Source organism: Mustela putorius, unplaced genomic scaffold (assembly GCF_011764305.1).
Source record: "Mustela putorius furo isolate JIRA1106 unplaced genomic scaffold, ASM1176430v1.1 tig00003853_pilon_pilon_pilon, whole genome shotgun sequence".
Taxonomy (NCBI): domain Eukaryota; kingdom Metazoa; phylum Chordata; class Mammalia; order Carnivora; family Mustelidae; genus Mustela; species Mustela putorius.
Genome location: NW_025422005.1, coordinates 54,405,024 through 54,430,715, shown reverse-complemented (window position 1 = coordinate 54,430,715; position 25,692 = coordinate 54,405,024). Strand labels below are relative to the sequence as shown.

Here is a 25,692-nt window from a genome sequence, read left to right as displayed (position 1 = left end):
CATGCATTCAGTAGCTGTTTATTGTGGAGAGGATCTAAGCAAGAAGGCCAAGTAATATTCTTATTAAATACTCCTCATGAATAAACAATCACCAGTTAAGTGCAAGCAAGGTACGGCAAGAAAACTCTGTTGTTGAGACATTAGGAAGAAAAAAACAGTATCACTTTAGAAAGGAACAGATAATGGGAATGCTCAGCAGCAAGTCAGCGGCAACAGACAAGAACATGGCCCCAGTCAGCTGGGTCATGCATGCAGCTCTCTGGAGGCCTGGAGCGGCAGCGTGGCAAGTCTAGAACAAGGTTAAGGTTTTGTCCACCACACAAACCACAGTCAGGAAAAAGCCCATTGAATTAAAAAGTCGTCTCCTTTCCAAAGGACCCCATTTTCCTCTTTTTAGTGATTGTTGCTTACATTTATGTTGTGAATAAATCACCTTCATTTTTAATTAATTTCCTCTTTTTTCTTTAAAAAAAAAAAAGAACTTGTCATAATCTGAAATGTTGCCTATATGCTGGGGAGGAGTCATTCACACCCAAACAGCAGTCCCTGGGCGTGTTGCCTTTGATCATTGGCTACAGGGTGGAAACAGAGAACCACCGGCTTTACCAGCTGGGGCAGACTAGTGGCCTCACCTAATGATTATTCAAATTGGCATAGGCCCAAGGGCATTGTTTTCAGTCCCATTTCCCTGTCACAGAGGGGGTCATTTCAAACATAGCAAAGACCTTTCTCTTTTTGTTGCTTTTAATTCATCGGACTCTTCACCCTGGGAAAAATGACCAAGATTTCACTTGGAGCAATGCAAACTCATAGTGATTCGACTTCGGCTGGTGAAATAATAGATTTATGTGACAGTGAGGAGTGTTGACCTGAAAACATCTCTCTTCCTCCCAAGATGGAAATTATGATTATATATTATTATGTAATATCAGTATACTAACCAAAGTAAATTGTGGTCCAGGAACTTATCTTACATTCAGGCTTAAAACAATGTGGCTTAAAAATTGTTTCCTTACTTTCCTTATAGTTTTCTTAGTCTTTAGTATCTTTTTGCTGTAAACTTCTACGTGCTTTCTGGCCAGTCTCCAGGCCTTGCATACACACACATACACACCCCCCCCCCTACACACATTGTTCAAATTTGGCACTAGGGGTTGGGTGTCTATGTATTAATTTAGTTTATTGTGGAAAAGTGTTCCGATAATTCTAAAATATGCTCTTGATGCTTATAGGACCAGAGGCTTCCAGCCAGTAAATGTAACTCATCTGCTTCATTCATACTGAATTACCATAAATTTAATGGGAAGCCAAACCTGGCCACCTCACCCTGGCAACATTTTTCTCTATGCACGTTCAAGGTAAAAATGGTGAGAGTTCTTACCGGGCTGCGCCTCTGTGATCAGCAAAAAGGAAGAGAGAACAGATACCTAGTCAGAGAATGATGGATCAGTCAACAGGATTTGGGTAATAGAGGACTTCATCAACAGCCAACCAAACATACACTCCAAGTAACCAGGCCAAAGGAAAACGGGCAGTCATCGTGCCTGTGGCTTATTAAACCATAAGGAGGTTTGGCGAACCTTAAAAGAAGCTCTCTGTGGTACAAAGTAGCTTCGCTAGTGGGGCGTACCATTTCAGTGATAGGCACGCAAGAACGAGACAGAAACATCCAAGAAAACTTCACTGACAACTTTTCACGTTTTGTCATAAGGAGTTTCTCTCCAGATTATTTGCAGAGGAGGTTTTAGAGACTAGGTATGACAGAGAAAAGTAGATTTCCACACACGACGGGGTGTTGCCAAATGCCATAGGTGTAATTCATTTCCCACATGATTTGGACTAAATTGGAGCCTCCCCAAATCAGAGAGCAGGGGTAGAAAGACCTCTTCTCTGCCTGGCTCTTCTCTTTGGTGTACTACGGCACGAATGCTGATGAGGACTTTTTTTTTTGGTAACTATTTGTTCTTGGCCTGGTGATTTGGGCAGCCTCTACCAAAGGGTAGAGCTGTGATGGGAAGGGAGAGGAGCCCCTAACAAGGACAGATGGCAACAATGCAAACTGCCCAGCATCTGTAGAACAGTGGTGAGCAGGCGATGTCTGGAATAACACAAAGAGCAGACATAGGACTTCTTTCTTTCACTTCTCACACCTGGATTATGACTGCTATCGGACCCCAACAACCTCTGGTTACTCTCCCTCTCTCTTCAGAATTTTTCTTCAGTAACAATCGTGGCTATTTTGTGAGTGGGGGAAAAGACGTTGCTTCAAGTTTTGCTTTCAAAATATGAAGATACTAAAGGCTACCTGGGACCCAGTATTGCCCAAATCCCCAAACCCAGGCCAGGAGCACAAACATGTAAGTATCTAGAAGGTTGCTCAAATGAAAAGGACTGTTCTACTCTAGGACCAGACAGGAAACAAGCCTCTGGTGTTTTATACCTGGGAGGCCTCCATGCATATCCGGTCCAATGGTCTATTGATAAAGAGGGGGAATTGAGTCTCTAAGATCCACAGCTAGTGAATGGGTTGAACCAGAGACTCTTACATTATATTGTTGGAGGGCTCCTAAAGCAGAGAACCATGAATGGTTACTTCCTGTTTTGAATGTTTTGTAACAGAACTCATTATTTTAGGCATATTTACTCTTGTCAATTTTATTTCTAATATTTTAGAGTTTCTCATTTGCCTGATTTTCCAGGTTCTACTCTACGTTGTCTCCACCTTTCTTATACATTTGTCGGTTATCTGTGGATGTAATTTATATAAAATCAGAGAAAAAACATTCATGAATATATATTCCTGGGCTTAAGTTCTCTTACTAATTCATACTGTATTTTGAGAGGAATTCAGTATTTTATATGAAAATTTAGACTTTATAATTCTTTTAATGACCAGACTAAAATTCTTCTCTAAGAAGAAAATGTGGGAATTTATGATTTTAACTTCGATCTCATAACAAAAAATTCACTTTTAAAAGTAACAAACTATAGCAAAGAGAGGATTAAAAGTGACACAAATTTCCCTAAGATGAAATTATGAAAACTAATGCAAAATAAAATGCACATCGTACCCATACAGAGGTAGAACCTTATATTCAAAGAAACTTTCTTAAGATTATAGAGACCACTTTTTAAAATAAATTGTCATATTAACTTATACAAATTAAGCCATATTTTAGTCTCCAATGAGTTAAAAACCTATATTCTAATTAAAAAATTTTTTATAAGTGTATTTTTTCTTCCTTATGGTTTTCCATTTATTTATTTATTAACATAAAATGTATTATTTGCTTCAGGGGCACAGGTCTGTGAATGAAACATCCGTCTTACACAATTCACAGCAATCACCATAGCGTCAACAGTTCCTGTTTGTATTTTTTTTTTCTAGCAAAAGACAACATCATAAGATAGCATTTGGCTTGCTGGAGGGAGGTGACGGGAGGAGGGGGTAAATGAGTGATGGGCCTTGAGGAGGGCACCTACTGGGATGAAACCGAGTGTTGGATATAAGTGTTGAATCACTGAATTCTACTCCCGAAACCAACACTTGACTGCATGTTAACTAAGTTGTTTAAAAAAAAAAAAAAAGCATTTTGTAAACTCCACTTGGAAAATGCTTTTATCTGGGGAAAACTGTTCAAATTCATGCAGTCACAAGCATGAACACAGAAGGACCAGCTAGAAGCTGTGGAGAGGTCAGACCTAGGAAACCTCAAAGCCCATAATTAAGAGCTATTTGAAACTCTCGAAAGAAAAAGAATTCTACACATCAGACTGAAGGGCTCCGTATACATTATTTATCACCAGTAAGGTGCATAAAACACCTGTAGGCTCCGCTGAACAGCAATTTTGACAGCAAAATCTATGAACTGGAGAGGAGGGCCTTTGCCTGTTTTTTATTTTACTCCCTCTCCTCTCATTTTCCAAGATCTTTGAAGCCTTTAGTGTTTTATCTTTGTTCTATCAATATATAGAATTTGCTTCAAAGGTGGAAGGAAAGTCATTTGTATCCCGTCTTGGTATATTCTGGTTTAGATTTTTTTTTTTCTTTCTTTCTTCTTTTTTTTTTTTTTTTTTTTTTTTAGAGAGAGAGAAAGAGAAACAGTGAGAGAGCTTGTGGTGCAGGGCCAGGGAGGGGAAGAAGGAAAGGGAGAGAGAGAATCTCAAGCAGGCTCTAGGTTCATCATAGAGCCGCCCGTGGGGCTCAATCTCACAATCCTGAGATCAAATTTTGGGACCTGAGTCCAAATCAAGGATCAGACCCTTCACTGACTGAGCTACCCCGGCAAACCCTGGTCTTGATGTAAGCCAAACACTACACGTTGAGTGGCAAACTCAGAAGCGTACAGGGCAAGGAGAGGGGTGCCATTGGTAAGGGCATGTCTTCACGAAGCTCTGGGGAATTCACCACGACTCAGGAGCTCCCATGCCTTCCTGGCAAAAATTTGGGCCTAGTGCTGCCAGATCTTCAAAGTTGTTGAGAGAGAAGAAGCATATCCTGATTTTTTATTTTTTTAAATTTCAAACATTCTGGTTTATAAATGGGGCTAAAGTTGTTTTTAACTGCACAAGCAAACAAAACACTTACTCCGCTGTTCAGAATCTGCAGGTGGCCAATCTGTCTCTGATTGCAGGGATCTGTGTCACATATAATAAGGTCTCAGTAAATTTTATCTACTATTCTTATTACTTCATCTGATTACTCAAACAGGGACTTTGCAATCGGTCTATTCCCTTTCTGAACAAATCTCCTGTGTTTCTATTTAAATATTAATTGCTCAATTCCTAGATTTCTCTTAATCCTCGGATACATTCCGGAAAAGGTTTTGGCAACATTTATTATTCCCCCATTTCTATTTTGATGTTCAAATAAGAGATAACTCTTACTTTGTACCTTGAGGTTATTTTCCAAAGTGGGTGTACATTAATAATTTATAATTTGGTCACTAGAATGAAGATCTTGGGTTAGAAGATATTATATTTCTAGAACATATATAATTTGCAAATATGCCTCCCTAAAATAATATTTCAGCCTATGTCCTCATAGTTTCTGCAGTGTCCTTATTCCACACCAGTTTTGCTTTGTTATTTTTTGCACAAAAGAATTAATTTTAAGTCCGCCTACTAGAATACCTTAGTCTTAGCCAATGAGGGTAAGTGTTTTAAGATATTTATAAAAAGAAGTAACCAAACACAATCTGTCTTGCTCATCAAAATCACTAAGTCAGCCTCAGGTTTTGAAGTTTTACAAGATGCTAAATTCAGTGCTATGGGGAACAGGAGGAAAATGCGTGAAAAGCTACCAAGCACCAAACAAATATTTTTATATAGGCTAGTAATAGCAAATTCAGTGATTCATGTTAGAGAATTTTCTAGGAAAGAATTAGAATATGTGATCATTATGCATATTATTTTGATTCCAGCCCATCTTCTTACTTGCTTTTTAATGCTGATGGGGAAGGCCAGCTATCAGGCAAGCCCTTAACCCCTACCCCCATCCCTAGTAGGTCTTTATCTATATTTAAATTCATTCTTGTATCCATTACAACTCAGACTACAGTGAATACCTATCATGTCCAATAGAACCTAGTTGAGAGGATCTTCTGAAACGCCATTTGGGAAGAGAAAATAAAGACCTCGCTACTAACCAAGATAGTCATTAAGACTCAACCAGACTGAGCAATCAACAAGAGGATTTCCAAAGGAAAATGAGACCAGGGAGTGACAGGAGGACTCGTCCTTAAAAACACACAACTCAAAATGACAAGGCTTACTTGCAATTAAAATTGAAGTAAGGACAATGGGGGAAAACCAATGAGGAGGAGAGCTTTTTGGGGTTAAGTTCACCACGGGTTAAGTTCAGGCCACCCAACTGAGTCAATTTTTGAAGTGGCCAAATCTGGATAATTCAAAGATTCAGAGTCAAGAATAAGGGCATTTGGCAAAATATAAAGAAAGGCTATTAAAGCACACCAACCAAATTGTATGCCACGTAGCATGTAATACAATAGAGACGCTCAATTACTCAGAAGTGGCCATTCAGTTTAGTAGTAGCTGTAGTAATAGTAATAATAATAATATGTTTATTTTATTTTTAGAAACCAAAAGACTTGGGGTTTGTACTTTGATGTGTTTTAGTATTTTGATCCCATTTTTGTTCTTCTGTGTCTTCCACTTCTCCTCCCTCCTATCACACAGACTTGCCACGGGTGGGGTAGCCTGCAGGTGGTACAGAGACTGCCAGGCTGGGGGCAATGCACGGGATGACATATTGGAGCCCTTACTGCACCATCCACTTAGGTGCGTTAAGGGCAACCAACCACCAACCATTTCTCAGTGCTTGTTAACGTGGAAACACAGATTTCCATGATTTTCTGTGGAGAGGTTACCCGTGATAGCTGAAGCCTTGGCATGCTGGAAACACTTTCCCAATATACCAGGTAACCGACAAGAGAACATTGAATTTTTTTTTTCTAGTAGATCTATTTCATTGTTGCTAGAAAAAAAAAAAAAGATGTAGGTACATCATAGCAGATTCGTGCTACCACTAAAAATCACCCACTGGTACTAAAAAGGAGTGTGGAAGAGTTGCTTTGCACTTTATAAAGATCCTCTTTCTCTGTCTCTTTGACAACTCTGGAAGCAGATATTTTTCTGATTAGCTGAAAAATAAAAGAAGGAAGACAACTTCCCTCTTCTAGGCCAGCTTCACAAGCCTTCGTTTGACGGATGCTATCATGTTGGGCATTAAGCCAGAAATTAACTTAAAAGGTTTGCCTAGCTCATGGTATGTATATGTAGCTTGACCAATCCAAGGGGAAGCTGCAATAAATGAAACTTCATACCTAAAATATTTAATCATATGCCTTTGATGGAGGCAGAGGTGAATCTTCCCAAAATTACACCATGGCTCTTCATAACAGACTTATAAAATCACTTAGCAACCGACTTCCTTTTTACTCCATGGGGCATAATTAGACCTTGTCCTGGTTCACGAAGGTTTGTTTTTAAAATTCAAAATCTTGTTTAGATGTTAAACACAGTCAGTCATTATGCAGATGATGAAAATGAATAGAAGTCACATTTGGCCAAAATGTGGAAAGGACTTGTTTCTTACCGGACTTTTCCTCTAGAAAGCGTAGGCATGAAGAAGAAAAAGAGAAAATGAGAGAGGTGAAATGTATTTTCAGAGAAACAGATATGGCTCAGAATAATCCTCTTCAAAGCAGCTCTCAAGGTACTGCTCTTCTAACGGCTTTCTCTGGGCATCTGACATAGTCATTCCCAGGTCACAGGCTTTAGCTTGAAGGGTGGCAGAACATGCACCCCCAAATCTGCTGCTTCACTATATTGATGATTTTTGAACTGTAAGCATTTGAAAACGGTAAATGCAAGGAGACTCTTTCTCTGATCAACCCTAATCTACCTAGAGATATATTGAGAATTGTCATAAATCCTCTTCCCAGGAGTGTTATTGATCAGGGAGCCCTGAGTCTTAGCGCAAGTGAGGAGACCAGAAGTCAATACCTCACCGAAACAAATCTGATCACACAATATTCTTCCCACCTATTTTTCCTAAAGATCAGCTGCTCTCTCTTCAGAGGCCTATGTCCCCTCCCTTTCTCTACATAGCGGTATTTAATTCAAGATTTTAAAGCCACCTCTTTGAGTTACTTTATTTTTCTGGGGTCTCCCACGTATACATGAAATGTACATGCTACTACACTTCTGTATGTTTTTCTCCAATCTGCCTTTTCATTAGAGACCCAGCTGAACACCCAGGTGGGTAGAGATCACATTGTGCCTCCCCTACAAATTCAAGCTATAGAAGGCATTGGTGTGGCCTCCCTTGGAGACACTCTAAGCTCTCTTTTGAATGCTTTGCTTCTAGCAAATAGATTTGTGCCTTGAAAATAGAAAATTTTGCTTTGTGATATTGAAAGGATTTGGAAGATGTCATTATTGCAATACAGTTGAGCATGGTCATAAACCTAAAACATGAGACTTTCCAGTAGCTCCAACTTTGTCAGGGAACCCGGTACCTGTCATCTCCTTTCAGGATACCCTGGCTACAGTCACCAATTCTTCCATCCCACTCCCCAAAAACAATAGCAAATTATTGTCCCAGTGAGTGGTCCCTGGCCCTCTGGGAAAGCTCTTTTATTTCTTGAGCAAATGTCATGGTGAGGGCCTCATCCCTGGTAGAAAGCTGTGCTCCATGAGCTTTCTGTGCACACTTCCTAGCTGATGGTCCCATTTCCACTTTCACCCCCTAAATTCATCCTCTGCACTACCTGCAGAATTATTTTTCAGAATAGTGAAGTGAATATATTACTGTGTCCTTAAAGAGCCTCCCAATTATTCAGAAAATAGAACACACGCTCCATTCTACGTCAGTTGTGCCTTCACGATGGGCTCTAACTTACCCTCACTCTTTATCTCCCACCCCCCACCTCCCACCTATAGGAAGCCCACACTTAACCGCAGAGGCTCCTGGCCATCTGAATGCTGAATCCCCTCACTCACTTCCCTGCCTTCTGCTCAGGCTGCCTCTATAGCCCTCAGTCACAAGTTTACTTATTCTTCGGGGCTGTGACCGTTTCTTCCATGAGGCCTTCCCCAAGCTTCCCCATTCAGAATGGGTTGTTCCCTTTTCTTGTCTGATCACAGCACATTCCTTTTCTTCACAATAACCACGTATAATTAAAGGTCTTTCTGTTTGCCTGGTGTTTATTAGCCTTGGGGGAAAACAAAGGTCCACATTGCTAGCATATTCTTTGCAGTTCTTATTGTCCTGTGTCATTTAGGTGTCTCCACTCCATTATTGCTCACAGTAATGGTCACGAATGGACTCTTTCTGGTCCCAAACATAGTGCTAGGGACACAGGAGGCATTGGAAGCAGGTTTAGTAATTTCCTTTTGGGGGGCCATTAAAACACTAGAAAATGTTTGAAGCATCATGTCTTTTAAAATACAGAAAGATGAATTGCACTCTGAAATAAAGTTGAATTGTATATGCCTCAAGGGATGTGGCCCCAGTTGTAATGTTCCTTCACCAGCTCCTCTAAATGTTTCACTTAGCTCCCACTTAACTGTTGATCTCTCTGCCATTAGTGACCCAAGGGGCGAATATATGTCACAAAGGTTCCCAGGAACTAGCACTGCTTTGCACAAACAGTATATAGAACTATGTGATCTGATCTCCAGGGCAGAATGTTCTCTTATAGCCAAAAACTAATGCTTCAGGGTCAAGATAGGGGCTGACTTTCAGCCCCAGACCCTTGGTAAGTAACACAGAGAAATGAAAATTATTAATGCCCATGTTTGCAACCTACAGACAAAAAGAAATTCTTGGGTTAAAATCAAATAGCTTTAATGGAGTTGTCCCTGGAAAGAGGAGCAGGAGCTTTTCTATATTTAAATTAGTTTAACCACTTATTTTCTGGAGGTCTTAGAGCAAGATGTCCTGTGCCTTAATTCAGTAATTTCTAAGGCAGGGCTACAGATTTGTTGTAGGAATGCTGTGAGGATTAAATATTGTGGATGATATTGACAGCTAATGTTTACTGAAAACTGCTACTGATTTACCTTATGCAGTTGGTGTCCTTTTACCACTGAGGAAAAGGAGGTTCAGATGAATTCTAAGACCACACAGTTACAAAGAATCAGGGCTGGGACTGGTTTCCAGTAAATCTGCCTCCCCTGAGCCTGGCTGGGCTGGGCCCACAGAAGAGACCAAGTTCCCTAAAGAGATTAACCCAATTTCAGAGCCTTATCAGCATTGGGATCTAGAAACAACATAGCTAAAAGCTCACAGATCACAGAACCTGGAAAATAACCTTGGATCTTTCCAAAGGAGAGTTACATAGATCATGTCTATCTATCATAGCAGGTCTCAAGGGATGAACTTTTCAGAATGTGAGTTTGTATTTCTAGGTATGATTTCAGACATTGGAATTAAAGTCTGATTAGAAGGTAAATTTCTTAGCCTTTTCTTAGAATTAAATGCGTTATATTGAATTAGAATCAGAAGAATAAACATGAACATACAAATGATAAGGTTCTTTTCTCCTCCCCACACCTTCTCATTCCAGGCTTTATGGTGATTAAAACTTTTTTTTTTTTTAAAGATTTTATTTATTTATTTGAGCGAGAGAAAGAGCATGAGCAGAGGGAAGAGACCAAGGGAGAGGGAGAAACAGGCTCCCCGTGGAGCAGGGAGTCCGAAGTGGAGCCCAATCTCAGGACCCTGGGATCACAACCTGAGCCAAAGGCAGATGCCCAACCAACTAAGCCACCCAGGTACCCCAGGCTTCATGGTGATAAACCAATATATTGTTTTGCTTTCCTTGTTAGCAGCTGCCGACACCTAGGCTATGGCGTCTTGGCTTAAGGATTTCTTCAGAATGTTAAACAAATAAATAAAGAAAAAAAAAACCTATAAGACAATTCTCCTTTGGGGAAAACAAAGATATTTCTTTATTTTAAATGAACTCATAGCATCAGAGTTCATTTTTAACTGTGGTAAAGATACTAAGAAAATTGGAAAAGAGATATATACCTTTAGGTACACATGTACATAGAAACAGAATGAATGAATTTTTGGACTAGACAAAACATATACCTAAAATATAATCCAGTGAATCATCTCTAGTGCAGGGATTTTCCTGTGCTAAAGCCTAAGAAAGTATCATTCTTTAACTTGCAAGCCTTGTTGAAACGTAGCTCGTCCTTATCCTAAATCACTTTCTTTTGCCAGCAGTCATTCAAGTTAGGTCTTGAAGCCTACATTTCTGCATAAGGGGCTCAAAACCAGCAGCATTTACAGTAGAATTTAAGACCCAGAGCCAAAGCTAACAGAGGTGAATGAAGAAAAGTATACACCAGAATTTAGTGATCCTTGTCCAGAGGTTTTGTGCTCTAAATTCATCCCTGCACTCTTAACAAGGAACCGGCTGCCATGAAAATTTTTGGCTTCAAGCTTCATAAGAATGAAAACAAAACACAAAAAACCAAGTCTCACCTATAAACTTCTTAGAAGTCTGCAACTGTTTAACCTTACATATAAGATGGCTATATTTTGGATCTTTATATTTAATGAATGAGATTTTATTATAAATATAACCACTTCTTATCATTTGTGTCTGGCAACAGAAGCACAAGGATAATTTATTCATTTATTAAACCATTAACAGATATTTACTGGGTGCCTAATAAAAACCAGACACTATTCTAGACATGGGTGAACAAAACAACAGGAACAATAAACAAAAAAAAACTCTGATGAGCTTATTCTGGGGATCAGAGGAAGGAGATAGACAATAAATAATAAGCATAACAAATGAAGCAAAATATTTGGTATTTTAGAAGATGATAAATACAATTTTTAAAGGCAGAGCAAATAGAGGTTTGAGAATGCCAAAGTAGAGAGTTCCATGATTTTTAATAAGGTGGTCAGGGTAAGCCACTGAGCTCATGACTTGAACACGCAGCTGAGGTGGAGAGGAGGATCTCACACTACAGCTTTCTGGGGGAAACGGGCACAGCCAAGGAGCCAGGGAAGAGTGGACTAAGAAGGGAGAGTGGTGGGTGTTAGCCTGAAGGTTGGGGGTGTCCACACCATGATGGTCTTGAAGGCCACTGCAAGGACCCTGGCTTTACTCTCTTCCAATGCCGCTTACTGCTCTCCTTTCTTAGGAGTTCCCAGAGTGGAGGTTAGTCATGGTTGGTTGCTGAGAAGAGGCATAGATGACATAGAGGAAGCAACCTCAGAGAATGCCTGCTTGTGACATGAACCGCCATTTTTCATTACTCTTTGGAAGCTGACTTTGATTTCCCAAATATCAAGTTAAAACAGAAGACAGAGATGGGTTTCAAATAGGTTAGGAAGTGGAAAGGGAGTTTGTGCTGAGCAAAACCGAGTGAGGCCACCATTCCAACTTTCCTTCCTGTCTGTTGGTCACTTAAGGACAAGTGGTTCATACAGGCTCACCAACCCTGTACTCCCACTGCGCTCGTAGCCAAGTCAAATGATGTCTCCTCAGGCCCATGGACAGTTAGTAGCTATGTTTTAGACAGAAAGAAATCTCACTTCATTCTGTTCATTCTGAAATTTCCCCCAGTCTCCAAAGAGACATTTTCTGACATAATGAGTGTGAGTGATTCACACTCTAAGGGTTTTTATTTTTTTTTCCCTAAAACAATTAAAAAGTACATCCATTGCTGTAGATTATTTCTGGCCCTAAAAAAAAAAAATTATCCTTCAAAGGACAAAGGGATAGATACTTTTTTCTTATACTGTTATATTTATTTTTGTACTATTATTCATACACTTATAGAAACTTCTTAGGACGAAAATAAATATATTATTAAAAAGATAATACAGTGTGTACCACTAAGTGACTGAAACACGAGGCCTTAGGAGAACAGACATCTCACTAGATATGTGGGATCAGGAAGAGAATTATGACAAAGTGCTAGCACTCCCAGAAAAGAAGGGCACATTAATAAACTTAAAAAAAGAACTTGCAAGCTGGAAGAAAGTTATTGTTCATATTATTCATCCATCTAATAATGGAGAAAAGCAGGTGAATCGAAAGGGGAAGGATCAAAGAAACGGAGAGCCATAAATCTGCCCTTTTTCTAAAATACTGTGAGGGATGTAAGTTGCATTTTTGTGACAGCGAAACACCAAGTACCATATAATTTCTCACAGTGAAGAGCATCTACCCATCCAACCAATCTGTAAGTATTTTCTAAGCTCCTGCTCCAGGCCATTCAATGTTGTAAGTTCTTGAGGGAAGGCCCCCTTCCCTCAAGGGGGGTTTGAACCTGTAGCATCTGGAGGCAGGATCACTTATCCTAAATCCAACAATTACTGAATTGTTCACAAATTATGCTTCTGCTAAACTTATTTTCCAAATTGATTGCTTCATTACAGAGCCCATTCTACCCTGATTATGGCCATTGGCTAATAAAAATAGTTTTAAATTCTAAATTCTACACCAATAGGACTAACACAGCCACGACAAAAGAACGATATAAAAATTGGCCTTTTTGATTATGATCAGCATTATAATTAAAAGCATGTAATTAAAAAAAGAAGCATGTTATTCAAGAATTTCCTGCCTCCTGTCAAGGACATCTTCACATTTTTATGTGATAAAATTGTGGGTATACCGTCTCAGATTTTAAGCTGGTAACAGAAAATGAGGCTTTTAGGTCTCTAATCCTGGTAGTCAGGTTTCCGTCCCTCCCATCCCCCATTGGGTCACGTTGTCTGAGATAGTAGAACAAGATGGAAGAATCTGGAGTTATGCAAGGAAATTTTGATTCTTACACCTCACAGAGGGGAGCAAAAGACCGTGTGCTCAGAGGGCCCAACTAGCAGTAACTGAAGAAATAATGACAAAGGCAATCCAGATTGAATTCATATTCTGCTCATTTTCAAGAAGATCAAAATATACAGCGCAGAGATTTCTTCTGACCAGCACAGGATGGGCAGGAAAGGTATGGAAAAAATGGTATTTTTATTTTAAAGGTCAGGAAATGGAAGCAACAGAGAATTCACTAGGAAAAATATAATTGGTAACGAAGGAAAGAACAAACACATCTCAGATATGAAACTAATTCTTCTGTAGATAGTCATGGCCTATCAGAATGCAGGAAAGAGAACAACATATATTGAAAAAGGAAGGTCCTACCCAGTTCTCCATCTATACTTCTCTGTAAGGCCTAGAACAACAGAAAAAGTGTTACATCTTGTGTGCCAGCTGGAAGATTTTGGTCAGACTGCCTGTAGTTCCGTCTGGAGGGGGCATCTCAGACTACATTAGGGATATGGAATCTGGTCACTGTGTTGGCTGAGTATTTGGAAATGGGGAGTGGCAGCTCATGTGCCCCTGTGTTTGATATCCCTGGTCTAGACCCAACCAAGATCATGTTTGCCCTCTGAAGCTCTCCTTGAAGAGTGGAACCCAAGCTGAGCCTCTGGTCTCCCAACTAGCTGTGCTTGATGTCTGTGCTGAGCACTTAGCATCAGAATGCATACAATCATTAGCCTCCCTTTGCACCGTGCAGCAATCCTACCAGGAGCGCATGCCAGTGTGTAGGAGACTCAAGCTTTCCTCCCCCACAGATGACTCTTTGTTTTTACTGAACTCAATGGGGTGCTGAACCTTCTGCCAAAGTGAGGACAGGAAAGGGGGTGGTGTTACCAAGCAGCAGCGAATTCATGGATTTTACTCACTGGCAGGCTAATTTGGGGGTGGCAGGGTGGGTGGGCCACCTGGAATAGGCAAACAGTACCAGACTGTCTCCAGTTCAAAGCTATCTCCCTCTCCCCATATTTTTTGATTAAATAACCCCGTTATGGATTGCAAATCACCAGGAACAAGCTTAAACTAATAGCTCCTTCAGAAGGTCGTGCCATAGGGGAGAGAGAGGAGGCACCAGCAGCCATGCCACCTAGTCCCATATCAGTTCTTTCTTCTTTCTTTCTTTCTCTTTTTCTTTTTCTCTTTCTTCTTTTCTTTCTTTCTCACTTGTCTTTTCCTTTTTTCCTTCCTTCCTTCCTTCCTTCCTTCCTTCCTTCCTTCCTTCCTTCCTTCCTTCCTTGTAGGCTCCAGACCACTGTGAAGCCAAGTGTGAGCTCAAACTTATGACCATGAGATCAAGACCTGAGCCAAGATCAAGAGTTGGGCACTTAACCAACTGAGCAATCCAGACCCGCCTTTCACATCCTCTCTATCAGCCCTCTTCTCCTTGACTTTGCTCAAGTCTTCCCTTGCTATTTTTATTTTATTTCTCCCTCCCACAAGTCTCTTAATTTAAAGAGAAGCAGAGATGAAAAGGGAGGCCAGGGAGACAGACAACTAACTGGGCATTTTGCAGCACAATCTCATGTTCTTTTTATCAGTCCTGACAGGATGGATATTTTCCTGTTCCCATTTTACAGAGTTGGTACTGAGGCTCCATGTTAAGGAACTTTCTCACGAACGCAGATCATAAGATACAGACTCAAAAGCCTGTGCTCTTCCTACTTAACCAATATTCTTCAAGAAAATGTTCTCTTTCTTGGTCCCCTTACCATATCCCCAACTTGCCCATAAAACAGAGCTTCTCACAGAGGCTCTTGAGTCAGAAGACATTCATACAGCAAAGTATTCATACTGAGAGGGATTTAAAGACAACAGAATCATTAGACTGTTAAGAACACAGTAGGTTTTTAACTTGGCAGAAAAGAGGCAGATGCTGGAGTTCAAGTCCTGGTCATCAAACCTTTAGCAGCCTCTCGATCTTTCTGAGTTGATTGTTTCTGTAAAATGGGGTGACCCCCCCCCCCACCTCTCTGCCTGTTTAGTAGTGTGGCTGCTCATTCCATCTTCCTGATCATGACAGCACATATAAAATGTTAACTATAATTATAATGAAACTTTAACATAAAAAATAACTTTCTTGCTTGATTAGGGGAACTGAAATATGAGTCATAGAAAATGAGATCTCATTTCTTCACAATTAAAACGAAGGTGTATGAGGTCTTAGTATAAAATGACATTTAATAAAGTAGAAATCACACATGACATGACAGTAATCAAGGCTGACTGACCTGTCAGCCCAGCCCATTTACGAAACATCTCCGTTGGGCTTTATATGCATAAAGCTACTTACAAAATACTAAGCACTTTACTGTCTTACTTCTTAATCCCTTGCTCTCTTGTCACACAGAATGGCATAGGAGGTACCACAGAAGGTTAGGTCTATGGATTGGAGGGGGGGCGGGGGGAAAGCCTGGGAGGTGGGCTTCTGAGATGGGATCAAGAGCCCTTGAGGGACCATCAAAGGGATAGCCTTCAAAGGGATTGTGAGTCCTCAGAAGCTGTGTGTAAGATATTTTAGAGGAGATAATGAACTTTTTATATTTTCCTGGAAAGAGAGCCAATGACTTTTATCAAAAGTAGGATAGTGTATAGGAGTTCTGAATTAGAAATCAGAACTTCTGGGTTTAAATTCCAGAACTTTGCTTATTAGTTGTGACATCTAGGGTGGGTTTAATTAATCCTTCCATGCCTTAAATTTCTCACCTGTAAAAGGAGGGTAATAATAGTACCTATCTTGTAGGGTTGTTATGAGGATGAACGAGTTAATACGTATAAAGCATCTGACACAGTTACACTCAGATATTCACAGCTGCCACCACCACTAGCACCATCACCATCATGAGTTCTCAGAGGGTCCATGAACTTAAAGGATGTTGACGAGTATTCACCATGAATACCCTGTTGTTCTGATTCATAATAGTTAGCATTTATGAAACACCTCCGTTGGGCTTTATATGCATAAAGCTACTTACAAAATACTATGCACTTTACTGTCTTACTTCCTTAATCCTTACACAGACCCTATGAGGTGAGTAGTAGCAGTGTTAACCTCATTTTACACTTGATTAAGTCTTGACTGAGGCTTAAAGGTTTAAGTAACTTGCCCAGGGTCACGTGAGTAATGAGTACGGAGCCAGGATGCAAACTTCATTCTGACTTCCTCCATAGCCAAAATTCTCAGTCAGTACAGAACTGAACACTTCTGGTTCAAGACAGCTTCTCCAGGTCAGCCCACAGTGATTTGTGGCTTACCAAAACACAAACGTAAAGGCAGCAAGGGCAGCACAGGAGAAAAGGAAAAGATGGCCGAAGCAGCAAGAATGAAACTGTAACACTTGTCTTCTCACGTCCCTGAAAGCTGCGGGAACCACAAGTTTCTAAAGGACCTAGTGAGCGAAAAGCATGGCTGGAGCTATGTGGGAGAGAGTGTTACCTGTGGGTGCCGGGAGGAATAGAGGTGTCCACATCTGAGCCCTGGGGAGTGAGTGGTGAGGAAACCAGGAGGCTCTGCCGTGGAGGCCAGAGGGGAAGCTAGCTGCAGAAGACCATAACTTCAATCTGGAAACTGAAGTGAACACAGGAGGGGGTTTGGCCCAACCAGGGGAAGTTCAGCTTCTGTGTGCTGCCAATGATGTTGCTTAGACATTGTTTTCTGATTGGTAAGCAGACGCTTACCTAGAAGGTTGGATAAAGCTTGCTCATTATTTGTGACTATTAGCCTTCAGTTTCTGACACATGGAAGGTTCTTACCAAATATTTGGTGAACTGATTTGAAGGGGAAGTGGGAAACGATGTCAGTTCTCTCTGAAATAGTTTAGTGGGGAATGCACAGTACAGGATGCCAGTGTGAATGCTGGCCTTCAATAGTCTTCTCAAGAAGCACCATACCTGCTCGGGGAGTTTGATGGTATTCAGAACAGTTTAGGAATGCTTCAGGAATTTCCTCCAAGATAAGTTCACAGGAGTCACACAAGAAACAGTTATTTTATTCACTTGCTCAGTGTTATGCACAGGGCTATTAATGGACTTGGCTCTAAATGATTTTTGGCTATTTGGGCTTCCTGATTTATCACTATCAATGATATTATTTAAACTGTGCCCCAGGCTTTGCAGATCATTCTGAGAACGAGGGAATGATCTCTAAATGTAGTAAGTATAATGATACTTCTTACATGTATTAACTCATTCAACCTTCACAATAGCCTTAAGGAGCTGGTACAGGAATTATCTTCACTTACAGATGAAGAAACCAAGGCATAGGTTTTATAACTTGCCCAAGGCCATGCGTTTAAGAGGTAGAGACCAGTTGTTTGAATCACAGTAACATTATTGAAGAGTCCATCTCTAGCTCCCTCAAATGATCTAAAATGGAACTGTATTCAGTTGTATGTTGAGTTCTCATTTTCTTGCTTTTTGTAAAGGCATATTTTCTTAGAGTTCTATCTTCCACCCGTTATTTTCTTTAACCACCTTCAGAGGACAATTTTACTTTTTAGGCACAAAGCCATTTTTGAAAGATATAATGAAGGTGTGCGCCTACCCTGCATGTAGGGAGAGCGGTACAAAGGGAGACAAACAGCAGACCCACTCACCTCCTGTCCCTGTTTCTACCCCCTCCATTAGGAAGAGCGAGTTGTGTGTTGTATTCACGGAAAGGGATGGACATCCCCCCAAATCTTCTTGTAAGGTAGATATATGTTATTCCTATTTTAGACATGAAGAAACTGAGATGCAAATAGGTTGTAGAACCTGCCTCAGCAGTACTATGAACCAGGGGTTAGTTCAGGTTGTCAGAGTCCATTGTCTTTCCCAGGATACACCAGCTCCTTCAGGGCATAAAGGTACAAAGCTTCTATTCGTGTTTAATGAAATATCAATCACAAATGTCCAGTATGAAAAAAAAAAAAAAAACCTGTCTTGAAGTTAGTTCCTTTAAAAGGTGGATCAGGTTTGGTTCTGAATTAAAGTCTAAGATACGCAAGAAATCCCTGGAACCCTTTACTGAATTCAAGCCTTGAGATGCAGATATATTATAATCCAAAACATGAAAACATAGAATGTTTTTAGGGCAGAAGACTGAAACTGGGAAAGCAAAGCCATGACTCTCAATCAAGGGAGAAAAAGATTTTTAAAAATTCGTATATATATATAGACTAGTGTGGTAATTAATTTCCTATTTCAACTTGCCTGGCCATGGGGTACCCAGAATAAATATTATTTCTCGGTATGTCTGTAAGGGTTAGATTAGCATTTGAATTGGTGAATTCAGGAAAGTAAGCCCCCTCCCCTATGTGGGTGGGCATTATGCAAATGTATTGAGGGCCTGAATAGAACAAAAGGCAGAGGAAGGAGGAATTCACCCCCCTTTTCTGTCTTACTGTTTGAGCTGGAACATCTCACTTCCTTCTGCTCTGGGATCAGGACTTACACTGTCAGCTCCCCTGTTCTCAGGCCCTTGGACTTTGAATGAATTACACCATCAGCTTTCCCGGGTCTCCACTTGGCAAAGGACATCTAGTGAGACTTCTTAGTCTCCATAATGACGTGAACCAATTTCTCATATCAAATTTCTTTACGCATGAGCACACACATGCACGTACACACGTGCACCCTGTTGGTTCTGTTTCTCTGGAGAACCCCAAAACAAATAGTATTGAAGAGCCAAGAACTGCAAAGTACTAATTGTGCATCAAGTACCATGACTCAGATCTTCTGCATGCTTTGCGTTGAGCATTTGGTCATTTATTAAATAACCCATGTTCTGCACTAAGCATGGAGTACAAAAAGCCAAAAAGATTTGACTTGCTAGAGACCAGCAATAATCTGCACAAACAGTCTGTAAGGACCATTATTAGCCTCACTCTACAGAAGAGGAAATAGAGGCTCATAATAATGATGGGGCTTTTCTAAGGTCACACAGGTAGAATGCTGTAGACTCCACAGCTGCTTCCTATTAACCCAAAATTCTAGAAAAAATTCTGTAGCTCGACAGACACAAAGCACTTGGAAAAGGTGATAACCCTAGGTGCTAGCACAAAGAAATAGTTACGGCAAATTAAACCCATCATTATCTCAGATGGGTTTTCTGGTCTGGCAGATTTAGGTAAAGCTGTAGACGTCTCTCAAATTCAGCGTCGTGTTTAACGAGCTTCCATCACTGGCTTGAACAAAATGGAAATACATGACCAGGATGAGAGCACAGGCAGGCAAACCATTGTAAGGGGACAAGGAAGAAACAGTGTGTTTTCAATGGATAAACAATCAGAGGCTGGTGACATGCCATAGTGTTCTGTCCTTGGCCTGGTCCAGCTCACACATTTGTTTATTCACTCACACACACAAGCTTTTATTGAATGGCAATGATATATAAAAGGCCCTAGGTCTGGTATAGAAAATTTAGGGTGGTCACCAAAGGTACCATAGATACTTCTCTTCAAAAGATCTTCTGGTAAATCAGCTGCCGGGAGTGCTATGGGCACAACCCTTTAGGCTCTGCCTCAGTGGCCGAGGGCCACCTCACCCAAGGTCATTTGCCTTCTGGGCTTGCCCGTATCAGAGTACAGACTGATGGGAGAGTATAAAGGTTATTCCTCTTGGTCAAACTCTGGACAGCTCTGAAGGGTCATTCTAGTTCTAGAGTTCCCTGTCTGGTCAGCTCAGTTTGTTGCTGGACATGCAACACTGCTTAACTTCTCCTTCTTGCCCATCCTACTCCACAGAAGTGGAGCCCAAGGTCACTCCTTAATAAATATCCTGTACAGTAAACTTGAAGGTAGAAAAGGAGTGTTTTTGTCCCTTGTTAATCTTCAAAATAGCACAGCTACTCTCAAGGACAAAAGTTACACGGAGATAGCATTTGGGTTTAATAATTTCCTTCAACAGTGAAACAGCCTGCTTCAAAAAGCAGTGTTCTTTGCAAGATACAGGAAGCGTTGTCGCTATTGGAAGGGTCAGTATCAACCAAACAAGCTGGTATTTTAATGAAATTTGTTTCTGTTCATTTGCTGCTGGCTAGCAGGCAGCACAGCATCACTCATGTTTAGAATTTAGTGATTAGAAATTTTTAAAAGGAAACATCCTGGGTTCAAAAGTTTCTATGAATAATTTGCAGGTAAATGGGGAAAAAATCCATTTCCTAATGAAATCCCAGTAAATGAGATTACTTAAGACACAGTGGAGAAACTGTCAGTGCCCATCACGATTCATTCACTCCTTTGTCTTTTTATAACAGAACTCTGAATTTTAGCTGGTTACATGTCTGTCCAGGCAAAGACTACATTTCCCAGACTCCCTTTCAGCTAACGTGGCCACGTAATTAAATTATGGCTTTGGTCCTGATGTTTGCAAACTCCCAGTAAAACCTTTAAAGGAAACTACTTGCCTTTTATTTTCTCTTTCCTCCATCCCAAAGCTGGACCACGGAGGTGATGGATGGTGGTAAGGCAGGCACAGGCTCAAAAAGGTGGGGCATTCATACAGAAAGTTTCTGGGTTCTCTAATAGTGCCTGGAGTAGGACTCTATCATGAAGCTGATGTACCTATTAGCTTTGACTTTTACAGGGGGAGAAAAGTAAACTACTGATTTTGTATAAGCTATTTCTTTTTTGGTCCCTGTTAAAGCAGCTTTACCAATATTCTAATTTGTATAGTTACCAACTCAACAACTCAAGTGTGAGTGCTGTTCATGTTTTGGTCAGTCAGCACAATATCTTACCAGGATACCATAAGATGGAAGGAATAGAAATTAACATCCTTTCCTGTGAGTTAATCCTTGCATTATCCCCTCTTCTTTTTTAAAAAAAAAAAAAAAAAATCCCCTCTGCCCTGTCCCGCCCCACATTATACTTTATTCCTATATAAAAACCAAAAGTCAAGGCAAGATCTGGATTGAAATTACATTTATTTGTCTATACAATGGGATTTCTGCCAACAATTAAAACCTTGATTTTCTATGCTGCTGATGCTGTGGAGTAATTTTCAGATAGGTTTGTATTATGTATACACATAGCTATATATGATGCATTCATCCACCCATCCAACCATTCTTTTATGGAGTAATTTGGCCATGTAGTGTGTACAGGGAACTATTCAAATAAAATAAGAACCAATATATGATAAGAGATATCAAATGGGTTACAATTCATTGATTCATATTCACAGATGGATGAACAAAACAAATGAAACACAACTTAATCTTAAAATTCCTTAAAAGAAATAGAAATTAAAAATCCAACATAAACCATTGTTATGAATGACTTACCATTTGGAATTTCCTCTATTTCTATTAATGTAATGATTGATGCTTTTGTAGCATAAAAACCATAGCCTATGTGAAATTGATAGAAATTGATACATTATTAACTAGCATAGGCTCTGTTTCTCTTTTTGCACCTGAATTCAGTGTAGACATGTAAATGTCTGATTGGCTGGCTGGAAGCAACTAAAATTGCATAAGGGATTTGCCATTTTTGTCATGGCACTAACTGGATTTCAGAAGGTTTTTTCTACTTATCTGGTTCCAGAGGTAACATACTGCATATATCATTGGTGAACTATAGGTACTCGTGGGTTATCTAGGAAAGGGTAAGGATTCTAAAACCAAGAACATGTTCTCAGTTACAATCTCTCTTTTTACTTACGTACAATCAGAAACACGTGTAACTTTTCCTAAAGGTACAAAAACAGCTCACTCCCCTATGCTAAATACCAAAAATCGCAAATAAGTGGGGGTGGGGGCGGGGATGCAGGGGTGGTGGTGGGTGGATCTAAGAGTCCCTTGGTTTGTGGCATTGCTGGTATGCAGAAGCAGCCTAACTCTGTAATTACTTTCCCAGGGTGTCCCCAGCTACTCTTCATACTGCTTTCCTGAAAATCTTTTTATCAGAGTCTTAACCACATTATGTCAAGACATTACCTTGAAAACAGGTGTTGAGAAGAGCTCAGACTAAACCTTCTTGCTGCACTGCCAGCAACATATCTGGTTGGAGAAATATCTGCCAGATGACTTGGGCATACGTATTCTTTTTGATAGAATGCTATTTGATAGAATCTATTCTTTTTGATAGAATTCTTTCTTCCCTGGACGCAACTAGCTTTCAGCAAATACATACAGACTGTCTTCAACTGTTCTAGTAAGTTTTCTTTCACGTAAATTTGTCCATTTAATTCCATGATCTTATCTTCTGACACTTACCCCAGCGAGCATCCAAATGCCCACTAACTGTATTAGACCCTACAGAAAAGTGAATATAAACTGGTTTCAGGTGTTTAGATAAATTTTTACAATTAACTTTAAAAATACAGTAAGTGAAAAATGATTTGAAATACGTCAACTGAGAAGTGAAAATGTATGCATTTAAAATTCTTCTCTTACTAGAAATCACTGGTATTACAGACTAGCCTATGAGTTTATAATCTGTATTTTCCATTGCAGAACAGAAAGAAAACCAATATATTTCATGCCTCTTTTTTCAGGGAGACCTTGAAATACCAAGTGAGTACGTGATTAAAAACTACCTGAAATATAATTTCCGGTGGTTGATTACTAATAGCAATCATTGTAATCATCACTAACAGCTGTGATAAAGGCCATTATAAGCCCTAAGTTCTAAAGAAGGGATCATTATAGATTTTATTCATCCGAGCCAGGCAAATATTCATTCTCAAAGGATAGATGATTACAATTTCTCTAGAAAGTTTAGCTGAGATATTTTTAAAAGCATCTCAGAAATCGTTCAGCATTTATTAACTACCTCTTTCAGGGAAGATGCTGTAGGAAGGTCACATCTTTCTGAAGAAGATGCCAAGAACATATTAGCTGCTAGTTTGAGAACCTTCATCTACACTTCACAGCTACTTTTAGAAATAGTTGCAGCATTTATCAAATACCACCGAGAATACAGTATACATGTTGGAACTCAGAATTCAGCAGCTACAGAAATCTAGCAGGTGTGAACTGGGGGAATGGACAACAAATTGTAGAAATATACCAATTTGAATAATATATGTATATGTATAATATAAGTAATGTATATGTATAATATAACTAATATAAGTAAGGTCTACCTACATTTTAGACGCCTAAAAGATGAGAGTATTTAAAACAACTTGATAATAAAATATAATAAATATTATGCATCTTAATATGTTTTTAGACTGTGATCTATGATATTAGATTAATATTTCTTGGGCGCATATAGCAATGGAAAAGGTTGGGGTTTTAGCCTTCTTTTTTTTTTTTTTTTTTTTTTTTAAGAAAAACAATTTCCTTGGCTTTCCTCGCATGAGTTTCTAGGTGTGGTACATAAAAAAGGGCACTAAGATATGTTTTTAAAAATCACTGTTAGTAAACATGTAAACTTCATATTGTTTTTAATTGCCTCAGAAGTGACTCTGGATAATCTTTTTGTTACTTTTTCCCTTCTTTTCAAATGCTTGCAGGAGGGTAAGTCAAAAGGAAATGTGGTTCCATGCATTTCTACCATTTTGAAAAGCACAAGAACTGCAATATAAAATCAGCATAGTTTTCTAACATAGAATGAGCTGTTTAAGGTTGACAAAGTTCATAAAAGGGTGACCATACGCAGCCTCCAGCTTAGAGTTTCTGATCTACCTAATGCATCTGAGTGGAACACAGCTGTCTGTGCAGACTCATCAAAGCTCGAAATAAAACCACTCACCACTGGTGATGGGGAAAGTGCGATGTTGCCTATGGATGCCTTCAGCTCATCCACGGTTGCAGTATTCTTAAGAATGTCTTTAGATTGCAATGGCTTAATCTTGATATTAAATTTCTTGTGGGACTCTTCTTCCTCTTCCGATTCGCTCGAAGAATAAAAGTGCTTTCCTTTGGTAGGTAGAACACAGTTAAAGATACATAACTCCTTTTCCTACTGAGAAACAATGATGAGTATAAGAGTGCTTGCACAAAGAGGCAGCAAAGGCAGCCTCAGAGGGCAGAAAAATCAAAGCAAAATACACAGACGAATAAAAAAGTAAATCGGAAAGTGTTTGCACTTATTCACCTCTCCTTGGAACATGATTAAGGATGGTGAATTTCCAGGAGCAAGAGTTTAATGTCCTACATTTTTGCAGTGGGTGGCCACTTGTGACGCCCCACTCAACACGAACCCTGACAGCCCATGTGAGCTTCCTCGTCTACCTAGAGAGCAAAGCCCGTCTCAGGACGATTTGTGAGGAATTTCAGTCTTCAGAGATGCTCTGCGCAGAGCTGGTTGGTGGGGAGGGCACAGGTGAGAGTATTTTCTAGCCACAACAAGTGACATGGTCTTATCAGGTTTCAGCAGACAACCCAATACCCGCAGTTTACACAATTGTTTCTCAGCACATTTTTCTCTTTCTCTTCTCTCTCTATTCTATGAATAGACCAAGGCAAAATGCCTACTTGTTAGCATTCAGGCTGTTCTGTGCTGTTTATTCATTTCTAATATTAGGGGCGACAGGACTTGGGAAGCTTGAGTTATTTCAGCACCTTTTCAAAATCTGAACTTATCATACAGTTTTCTTAGAGAAAATAAAGATTATAATCAAAAAATAAAGAAAGGATATAGCCGGGTTCCTCGGGTCTGATGCTGTAGCCTTCTTCATCCAGCTCAGGGGAGTTCTACAAAATATAAGCACAGATTAAGCCTTTATTATTCTGACAATAATCAAGGAACTGTTCATTTTCCTTCTAGAGACTTCTATTTAAAGACATAGCTATGTGTCTTATTTTAGAAGGTGAGGATTTTAACCTTTGAAAGTGAATGCCGAGCAGTATATGTGTAGATATTTACTGAGGGATACTTGGAGAGTCTTCCTATCAGAAAAACAAAGGATCCACTGTCAATGAAAGAAACATTCAAAGAGAATTTCTCATGTGTTTCTTGTAAGCCAAGGACGGTGCTAGGCAACATGGGGGAAGACAAAAGGCAAACTATTTTTCCTCTGGAAAATGGAAAGGTATTTTGGTAAACAAAACATTTTAAAAAGTGAAATATAATACACAAATCATCTGTGAAAGGAGTCTGGAGGAAGAGGAAATTAAGGAAGCTTGAAGGAATCCAAGGGGTCTGTCTGTGCCTCTCAGGACAGATGGGGAGGGCAGGGGAGTTGGTGGTAAGAAAGAGGCTGTATTGAGACACCGAGGCAGGAATGGGGGAAGGGAGAGGCAACAGCAAAGACGACTGCCTGGAAAGGAAGCTGCACAGTTGGAGAACATCGGAAATAGACCACGGAGAGCCAACGTGCTGGAGGAAGAATTCAAACTTGATGGAGCTATGGAAGCGTAGAAAACAGCTTCCGAAGGTGTTTT

The 25,692-nt window shown here is 39.9% G+C and overlaps 1 protein-coding gene across 18 annotated transcripts in view; it reads right to left on the bottom strand.

The window, feature by feature from the left end:
• SGIP1 (SH3GL interacting endocytic adaptor 1) overlaps nucleotides 1-25,692 on the bottom strand; it is a 214,293-nt gene that overhangs the window by 84,753 nt on the left and 103,848 nt on the right. For 13 of the 18 annotated variants that reach the window (XM_045064685.1, XM_045064684.1, XM_045064688.1 and 10 more), the window contains 4 exons: nucleotides 24,948-25,002; nucleotides 24,059-24,234; nucleotides 7,118-7,129; nucleotides 1,382-1,393 (listed from right to left, as the gene is read on the bottom strand). In XM_045064685.1, coding sequence (XP_044920620.1) covers nucleotides 1,382-1,393; nucleotides 7,118-7,129; nucleotides 24,059-24,234; nucleotides 24,948-25,002 — 255 coding nt within the window. The remainder of the gene's footprint in view (nucleotides 1-1,381; nucleotides 1,394-7,117; nucleotides 7,130-24,058; nucleotides 24,235-24,947; nucleotides 25,003-25,692) is intronic. The other 5 variants (XM_045064687.1, XM_045064692.1, XM_045064694.1 and 2 more) reach the window with 1 other exon arrangement.